Source organism: Bombus vosnesenskii, unplaced genomic scaffold, assembly GCF_011952255.1.
Source record: "Bombus vosnesenskii isolate JDL3184/JDL3185 unplaced genomic scaffold, Bvos_JDL3184-5_v1.1 scf7180000013352, whole genome shotgun sequence".
NCBI lineage: Eukaryota > Metazoa > Arthropoda > Insecta > Hymenoptera > Apidae > Bombus > Bombus vosnesenskii.
The window spans coordinates 2,229,211-2,239,310 of NW_022882988.1; the positions used below are offsets into that span (position 1 = coordinate 2,229,211).

At 31.8% G+C, this 10,100-nt stretch overlaps 2 protein-coding genes across 3 annotated transcripts; both read left to right on the forward strand.

Moving 5' to 3' along the window:
• Nucleotides 1-5: 5 nt before the first annotated feature.
• LOC117236748 (ubinuclein-1) lies at nt 6-8,101 on the forward strand. Of its 2 annotated transcripts, XM_033499950.1 has the most exons (12): nt 6-346; nt 2,375-2,494; nt 2,591-2,692; nt 2,769-3,032; nt 3,107-3,266; nt 3,344-3,776; nt 3,840-4,001; nt 4,105-4,185; nt 4,339-4,374; nt 4,889-5,002; nt 5,278-5,457; nt 5,535-8,101. In XM_033499950.1, exons 1-12 carry the CDS (start codon nt 152-154, stop codon nt 6,826-6,828), a joined length of 3,141 nt encoding a protein of 1,046 aa, XP_033355841.1. In that variant the 5' UTR covers nt 6-151; the 3' UTR covers nt 6,829-8,101. The 2 variants fall into 2 exon arrangements, with proteins under 2 accessions (XP_033355841.1, XP_033355842.1); XM_033499951.1 differs by lacking the exon at nt 4,339-4,374.
• Nucleotides 8,102-8,353: 252 nt separating this feature from the next.
• LOC117236750 (probable ATP-dependent RNA helicase ddx42) lies at nt 8,354-9,872 on the forward strand. Its single transcript, XM_033499952.1, has 3 exons — nt 8,354-9,200; nt 9,350-9,616; nt 9,693-9,872. The coding sequence occupies exons 1-3, from the start codon at nt 8,617-8,619 to the stop codon at nt 9,841-9,843; spliced, it is 1,002 nt and encodes a 333-aa protein (XP_033355843.1). The 5' UTR covers nt 8,354-8,616; the 3' UTR covers nt 9,844-9,872.
• Nucleotides 9,873-10,100: the final 228 nt, after the last annotated feature.

The following is a 10,100-nucleotide window of genomic DNA, read 5'->3' on the forward strand; positions in this document are numbered from 1 at the left end:
GCATCAACAGCGCACTCTAAAAACAGTCGAGCCGAAGATGGCGACGTGCGAGTGGCGGTGTCGATGCGGTGTTTGAGAGAAAGGACCATGTTGTTGCCGCAGTGTTCGCAGTGTTTCCGTAATCCGCGTTAAGTTCGGTGCAAATGTAGGAATGTCAGAAGCTAAAAGGGTACCTTTGCAGACCTTGGAGTTACCGGAGTCCTTGGGCTACGTCGCGAAAAAGGAGAAAAAAGGGGAAAAGGGCAAACAGCTCGCGCCCTCCTTCCGCTTTACACTTACCCTGCCAGAGTCGAACGAGAAGGCATGTCCTGAGTTCAACTATGCACAACTCCTCAAAGCAGCCGAGGTCAGTTCTTCCTTTCACTCCGTTTACCTGTCCAAGGGAAAATAAAGCCCATTATGCCTATCCATACGGTCAAGTTTACCAACACATTTAGCTTTACCTCAGACACCGGTTATGATTTTGTTTCACGTACTTAGTTTGTCAAGAAACTGCAAAAATGCCAATGGAATCGCCCATTTTCAGGCTGCATGAAACGCAGAGTACTTGTATCCGTTACTCAAGTGAATTGTCATGTCGCGGCTACCGCGTGAGCTCCGACAGTCCCACAATATGTGCGCTATTCTTATTCGCATACATCTTCTGCTAGAGAGGATATACGAATATTATGTCTAAACTGATAGAAAAAGATGTGATCAATTCGAAGCCATCGAATAGAAACGTCAGAACGTATTGCCGGTGGATGTCCGCGTTAACGTATGCTAACATGGAAACAATGTCTGTTCAATGTTTCATTTTAATGTTATGAATAATCGTTTAATACTTGTTTTCATGGTAATCATTTTTTCATATGTATATGTAAGAAATTAAAGAAATATTAGGGTACAATCGAATACTATCCAGTATCGTGAGTTCATTGAAACAGTCGTTCACATTACTTCAGGACGTGTTTATTTTGTTTTACTAAGCATGATACTTTCATTAATAGCTTTTTTCTTATGTGTGTACGTAATAGTTTAGTCTGTATCTTATCTCAGTGATCTTATGCATGTACGTAGAGTATATCATTATTAGTTTTATGATCGATGTACCGTAGACAACTCGTGACTGTCGGCTTAAAACAGTTAGAACACATTGATTCGCATTATATGAATATTGTGCAATAGTGTTATTCGATCGTCTTTTCGTTTCTTTCGTTATTTTATTTTATATTATATCAATTATAATGTTATTTATATTATATATCTTACATATTTTAATATTTTATTCTTCTTATATTCAATAGAGTATAAAGCACTTGCATTATTCGAGAGAAGTAAAACACTATCCTGTTTTAAATTCACAAAATGTACGTTATTTTAAAATATCTATTACTTTGTGTTAACTTTCAACGATTTATAGTTATAACCTATTTGATCAGATTTGTGCTGAAGCCGAAAATTAGTGACTCATTTTTATATAGCTTTAAACTCAAAATGATAAAAAAATTGTTTTAAAATTTTCATTTTTGTTGGTACAAATATTATAAAAATTAATTAAATCTTGTATGCATTGAAAAAAGATTTTTTCAGAAGATCATTGTTATTTATTTAACAATGTAACGTAATATTACATATAAGATAGAACCATTATTGTATAGAAATGAAATAATACATAAATATTAATAATAAAATTACACAAATTTATATTGCGTTATTAACATATATTTATGTGCTATGTTTCAAATCTTTTAATGCTAAATTTTTTTGAAACTTACATAATTATATTTGTTCGATACAATTTATTTGAAATATTGTTTATAATTTAATGCATTTAGTTAGAATTTACCGATAAATGTATTTTTTTGTTGGGAGCAATCACTGGTTGTAGCGTCTCTAGTACTAGGAGAGCAGAAGATAACAGGGAGTTGCGCGTTTCAAAAGAAAGAGCAGCAGTGACATTCTACACGTAGTATGTGCTCCTAGTATGAATGGACAGTTTATGCCCTCTTTTGAAATAATTTATCCTTCTTTTTCGTACTTACGTTTCTTAATGTTCATTCTAAATCTACTATATTTTATTAATATTTTATCGACGGTTCTTTGTTTAACTATTTATTAATAAATAAATTGCAGAACATGTTAATTTATCTACATGATCTATTTCAATATTTGAATTTTATGCATCGAAATCTGCTTGTTATGAATGTCATTGATGAACAACGCGTGTGTAAAGTAAACCATTCTTTAATGTTTATTAAAATAGTGAAAGCGCGCGACGAAATTGAAATGAGCCGCGATTTATCCATGCGTTAAGAGTTAGCGCACGAATAACATCCACGAATAGTTCATCTTATTCGCATTAAATAAATAAATAAATAATGTTATTTTACAGAAAAAACGTAGGAAGGAATTAAAACGAGGAGATGAAAATGCAACCAATGGACTGTCTTTTGATGACGACGATGATGATGATAAATTACGAGATATGGCAAGACGATTTGAAGCGAAATATGTATGTGAAACGTAATTTTTAAAAAATTTATGACATAGAATGTATGAGAATTTATTCATTATTGAAAGAATAATGAATATCCTTTGATCCTTACAGGGAACTTCCACCATGGGCAAAAAAAGACATAAATATGAGGATTATGTGGATTTGGGAGCTGGATATGATGAAAATGATTCTTTCATTGACAATACTGATGCAGTATGTAATATATTAAATATTATCATGTTGTTTAATGTATATTTTATAGTATTTGTACATCATTTAATCATTTTAGTATGATGAAATTGTACCAGAAGAGATGACTACAGCACATGGAGGCTTTTACATCAATTGTGGACCTCTTGAATTTAAATCAGCTGATAGACATGTATTAGTTCATAATAATAATAACAATAATCAGAGCAATGATGAAGAAAGCAGTGAAAGTAGCGAAGAAGATACAGAAGATGTGGATAGCCCTAAAAGATCAGATAAACGAAATATTAGTTCATCGGATGAGGATGATACTGAAGATATTACTGGTGATCAACCAAGAAAAGTAATTGGAGTTATGATATAATATTATTTATTTCACTATTATTCTATATTAAAGTATTTTTGTTATTCTTTTAGAAACAGAAGATAGACGAAAATGGGGAGAAAAAACAAATTCATGAAAACATTATTAAAAAAAGGAAAAAGCAACAGAATTCTCAAGATCAGCAAAATTTTCAACAAGATGGAGACACCTTAAACAGACGGAAAGAGAAAGGAGAAACTACAGATGCTGAAGGTAATGTACTTATACGATATTTGTAAAATAATTACAATATTATTGTAATATAAAAATTACAGTAACAAAAATTTTAGTTTCAGAAGATCAAGAAGACAAAAAGAAATCTGATAAAGTAGATACACAAAAAACTAAAAATACTTCGGATAAAAAGTTTGATATAAAAAAATGTGAAAAAAAGACCTCAAATACTAATGGTTTCGATGGCAAAAAGGTAGAATTAAAAAAATTAGGTGGTAAGGATAGTAACATTGATGACGCAATAGAGAGTGTAGTGAATGCTGCAAGAGTGGAAGATGAATCAAGTAGAGACACAACAGATTCTGGCAAATCTCGTTGTATAGGTACTGAATCTGAATGTGATGATATTGATAAAGAAGAAGCACCATTGCCTGATTCTCTTCCAGAAAATGTTGTAGAAATAGTTAATAAGTTGAAGGCATGTGCCGAAAACAGTAAAGAAGGAAAAACTAAATTTTTCAATACAACAGTGAATACATTATTGTTAAGGTAGGTAATTGCAATATAATATTTTATATTTTGGAAAAGTAAACCTCAGAATTTTTATTTCAGTTTAGAGAAAAGATTGAGGGCGCTTTCGCCTCCAAGCTTGAGGCCACAAACGTATGGGCATCTTGCACGATTTTTACCATGTAGTAAAGCAGCACTTCAAAATAGAGCAAAGAAATTATTTGTGCAGGATCTCGATTACAAAGCTAGAGATCTTATACAAAGGTAGCATTATACATTATTAGAAGCATAACTTATGTAGTTTTTATAATTTGTTTAACAGTTATTGTATTTTATTTAATAATGATTTTCATTAATATTGGTATAGGTTAAAAACAGTAATCGACGAAATAATGCCATCTGTGGGATGCAAATATGTAGATGAGTGTAAAAAAGTTGCTGAAGGAAAGTAAGTATTCCTTTTAAACATTTTTTATAATTAATAAAGAAATAAATCCATAAAGAAAAAATTAGAAATTATACCATATTTGTAATTTTAAAGTATAAATTAAGCGCCAACGTAATTTTGGATGGGAACTTACAATAATTTTTTATTTCTTAGTCCTCATTTATACTGGGATATATATCGGTACTGTTGGTAAGGTGTCCCTCGTAAGAGGAAACCTTTTCTATTTTCACCTTCCAATTATCTTCTTTTTCTTTGATCTTTCTAGTTGCCCCTATACTTTACTCATGCTTACATATGTATATATATATATATATATTTATATATGCTATCTCAATATCTCATATTTTTGAAAATAATCTCTATATTACAAAAATTGAAAAAATTTGTTTATTGTTCTTATTGAGATAGCGAAAAGGCGGGGCTTATCATCAGTATCAGTGTTTAATTTATCATAAGCATTATTCTTTTTATAACGCAATCAAATTTTAAGTTTACTGAAATTTGATTTAGTGGTCACATGTACACTGCCTTGTACATTTTTTTATCTAGGATTTCACATAATATGTTCTTACACAGAAAATTTTCAGATCACGGTATTTTATCACAATAAATGCTGATCATCATTCTTTCATCATTGCCGTATTATCAATTTCTTTACAATTCTTCCATTTTTATTTATCGATAACTGATATTTCTATTTCAGGGAAGTAGAAGGGTCACCTGAAGATGTTGAAAGTTCCGACGATGAGGATATTTGTGAGGATATAGATAAACCGAAAATTCCTAAGAAACAATTTCCTTGGACTGAAGAAGCAAAGTAAATTTTCAGAGAATTTTATTTGCGTTAAGCTTCGCGCGCACTATCGACTAATTGTCGTCCTCACTCGCATCGATTAAAAGTTCAATTTCTTCTTCCTCTTATAACAAAAATGTCGTCATGCAGTTGCGTCGTCAAATGCGTGCACGTCCATATAAACGAATAACCTTTTCGTAAACGATAAAACTGTCGCATGACAGATTGTCACTAGTGCGCGCATAGCCTAATATTATAAAAAGTTATATACCAAATTCCTGCTTTTTTTCTTTTTATAGAAAACTTGTATCTGAGATTGCAAGTATAAAAAGTCATTGTTACAATGTTTTAAGACCAAGAAAATTAAGTATGTATACTTATGTTGGATCTTTCATGGTTCGCCAAGTGTTACCATTATGGCCACCTGGATACATGACAGCACAGGCATTGCTGAAGTTTGTCGATGAAGCTGAACCTACGTGAGTAGCATTATAAAAAGTTGAAATGTGTTTCTTTTAGAAAATCTACATGCTATAACAAAATGATTTGTTTCTAGCACGAAAAAGAAAACAAAAAAACTGAAAGAAGTTGGCAATGGTAATGCCACTAATTCTTCAGAAAATGTGATGTACAGCTCTACAAGAGTTGAATCATCAAGTATAAGTGCTGCTTCTTCACAAGAAAAGGTCTCAGCGAATGCATCTAAAATTCAAAACGTAACAGAAAATTCTACTAGTTATGTAAAACAGTTAACTACAAAATCAAGTGATAGTATAGAAAAAAAACAACATAGTATAAAAAATAAAGATAAGAATAAAGATACTGGTAGTTCGGGGCAGTATCACGAGAACTCAACGGCGGCAGCTAATAATTCCAGTGTAGGTAAAATTTCTGTTGTGCCTACAGCTCAGCTAATGGCTCAAAAGCCGGTTAAAAGTCACGTAGAAAAGATTAATTTGATGGACCTAGTTAATAGTTCTCTTTCTATTACGCCGGTTAATGATTTTCACAAGCCATCTACGAAGATAAGTGAAAATAAGAAGGATGTAGTTTCTATTACTGCTTATCCTGAAACTTCGAATGTTCTTCCAAATACAAATGAAGTGCCTCAAAGTGGACATCATTCCGTACACAGACAGGAAGCTTCATATTCATGTGCACAGTCACAGCATTCTAATTATTCCGCATCGAATCAAGCATCTTCACTTTCGAAAGCGGTATCTTTAAAACACAGACTGCTACATGAGAACACTGACGTAAAAAATAATAAAAGATTAGAAGATAAAGATATTGATTTGGTCAATAAGACTGAGAGGAAGGACAAAAGGCGGGAGCGATGTGCAGAAAGTAAACATAAATCACATGATGTTAAAAAAAGGAAAAAGGATCAAAAGGTATTAGATAAACAGGTAGGATATGTTAATTCGGATGTAGTGCCTATACAACAACAGCAGCAACAGCCACCACTTACGAAAGAAGAACAGGAACAGAGACAAAATGAAGAAACAATTGCTGCTACTAATTATTTAAGTCAAATTTTTAATGATGATGTATCATCAAGAGGAATATCAGATAAACGAAAAGATATTGGACTTATTTTGGATGATCCAATAGGCAGCGCGGTGCAACCAACGGAGCAAGAAAAAGATGTTCAAATGGTGATGAGGTCGTTAAAAGAACTGCAAGAATTACAAGAAATGAAGTATTCACCAAGTAATTCACCAATTAGTAGTAATATACAAAAATCTAACAAGTCGAACACGCAATGTGCTAATTACCAAGATGAATATTCACGCTTATATTTAAAAAAGGACATTAAACTAAAGTCTAAAGAAGACACACAATGGTAATATTATCTAACACACATGTGCACTATAGACATAAATTATGTTGAACAGAATGAAAATGCCAGTGAACAGATAATAATTTCATAACGATCTATAGGCGGATTTTTGAGTAGATCTGTATTATTTTTGATGAAAAACAAATTAGTGTGAAACTAATCAGAACTTCTTCCATTATTACAAGTCGCGTTATTATCGACGACCAAAATCATATTCAACAGATAAATAGCGTGCCGCGATCGCATTGATCGCACCAATTTTTAAATATTTTAACAAACCGCCAAATTCTGTAAATATATTCATTCGTAGGAATTTGAAAAAGCGCGTGTACAGAGTAAGCATAAATTATGGAAGTATATTAATCCTATAAACCTTTGTATATAAGTTGACGTCCATTCATCGCCGTGGATGGGGTGGTCTATATAGATACATTTTTTATTTGACGGCGTAATTGCTTAACAATTTTAATTACTTGCCAATAATTAACCGATTAAGCGATAAACCATTACAACGTTGTTTTATCTAAAAACCGAATTACGAAGCGTTTCGATTAATTTTGCTTATTGCCAGAATATAAAAAATGTGGGATAATAAATTTATTTTTTCATAATACCTAATAAATATATAATAAATACATAACCACCCTAAATCACAAAGCGATAAAAATATATTTGAAAACGGTGTTCCTTTTGCGCACGAACGGTTATCATTTTGTGAGTTAATGAAAAGGATGATGGAGATGTGTATGTATATTTTTCGATATATACATGTTCGAAATTAAAATCATTGACTTCCAATTTAATTTGGACGTACAAGCAGATCATATAATTTGCTTGTTAAATATAAAATAAAAGATGTTATGGTAGAACGACAAACTACATTAACATCGATGCGCAATTTATAAACGCAAGAAGAAGAAATGGAATCAAATGTGTTTAATGTATTTAATACTGAACACTTTTAGAAGCTTTAGCTAGAACAATTATTAAATTGTGTTCAAAATTATAAACCTGTATAATTGGTATGAGATTTAATTAATCTTGTTGATTTTAATAATCAGAGTGTAAGAGCGAATGTGCGTGAAAGTACTGTTTAGAAAGAGCTACGATATTTTTGAAACACGAAGATGATTAGTGATTGTATTATATACCACACCTTCTTTCCCCTCGCATCTTACCTTTGCGATACTTAGAGTATGATTAAGCGTCTTGTACAATTCTTCATCGAGAATTTTCACGAAGACGACTTAAAATATAAGTTTTGAATATTTTTTACAATACCGATATATTTCTTACCTTTACCTTTGTCCGACAAGTATATTGTAGATGTGCCTCCAACAACGTTTGAAAGTTGTAAATATTATATGATAAACGTATCAGTAATTTATTTCAAGCTTTTTTTGTATTATTTGTAAGTTTTAATATATTAAAACAGTAAAAGATTTTAAAGTAATGAGTGTTTCAAACAGAATAAATAGAAAACAAAAAAAAATATATAAGAAGATAAAACATATTGTTTCTATTCTTACAAATTTTCAATAAAAAGCATTAATTATTTGTTATACAGTGATTTCGTAAAATATTTGTTCCGCTTCATTGATCAATGGGTTAACTTCCTAATGCGTAGAACCGAACAAAAAACTCGAAGGTCATACCGATTTATCGGACCTACGGATCTTTTAATCCGTGCATACAGGATGCGTTTAGTTCTGTCACTCTTAAACAAGGACATTTGCCTCTATATAATTGATTAAACTGACTGGAACAAACAGTCTACTGACGCTTGCTTTTTAACATGTCTTTCATTTCTTATATCGTGCTCTTTTTCTTTATTCAACGCAGGCTTTGTGCATCTGACTTGATTGCTCCGCAGAATAACGAACAATCAAGATCTTCTTTGTCAGACTCTGTGCAAAAAAAGATCGATGAAGAGTATGCAATTTTCGACGAGGAGAAGACAAGTAAGGGAAGTAGTTCCATTTATAATAGAGGGCAACTAGGATTTAATGAACGTAAGCGAGATGAAAAGAGATACGGCAACCAAGATACAGCACGGAAAGGGCATGACAAAGGAAGGCATAGTTTAGGAGAATTCGAAGTCGTCGATCACGAGAAGAATTCTTTTGAACGGCATGGTAGTGGATATTACAAAAAAGGGCATCACAGGACCGGTTTCAGCAACAACTACCATAAGGACGAGTCAGGAAATAATTCAAGCTTTTACGAGGACAGCGATGACGAAGGGGGGCATAGGTCGTCCGGGAATACCGGTGGATATTATGGGCAAAAATCGCAGAACTCGTTTAGGGACGGTTCGCGCGATGTATCTTACCTTGAAAAAGATAGGGCACAACAGGGAATATATGACAATAGGAAAAAGTAAGTGTACTAGCAAGTTATTTTTATTTCATTAACAATTTTTAGCAAAGATAATATGCATGTAAATCGAGTATATAAAATAATACTTTATATATTTGTTATTTATCTACATAAAACTAAAGTATGAATATGATTTTGTTTCACGTTAGTATTAACGATTATCATGGTCATATCCGAGGATATAACAACGATCGATATATAGATGATAGAAGGAATTATCTGAGAAACGAAGCACGACATTATTTTGATAAAAATAAGGAAGATATATACAATCATAAAGAAAGGTATTGTCCAATTACTTATCGTAATAACGATCGTGTGCCCTCGCTCGGATATTCGCATCATTACGTGGATACATTACCTGGAGGATATTACAGAGAAGATCCGTACATTATACCTTATTCAAAAGATTATAAGTAATTTCATATAATTTCTAAGATATTCATTGATATGAAACAGGCTATTAGTTATTAATAATTTGTTTATTCTTAGATATTTTCCACATCGACAAAGAGATTACGAACAAGAAATATATCACCCTTATACAAGTGTTTACACTAAAAACAATCGAGGCGATTTTGATGATAACGGATACTTAAAGAAATATAGGAATGATTTTAATAATGCATATCACGGAATTTAGAACTTGATTTTGCAACGTAAAGTATAGATGTAAAGTTTGCAATACTAGATGTAAAGTTGTAAAGATGCAAGTTTGTACTTTTAGTAATAAAACTATCTTTTATATGTCCATACTTATTTTGAACTGATTTAATTTTTAATATTCATTGCAATATAGAGTACACCAGAAGGTCTACCACCATCATGAATAAAGGATACGACAAGGCTTCTGCAACTTTATTAAATTCATTATAAAAACGGTACTTTGACTTTGATAAT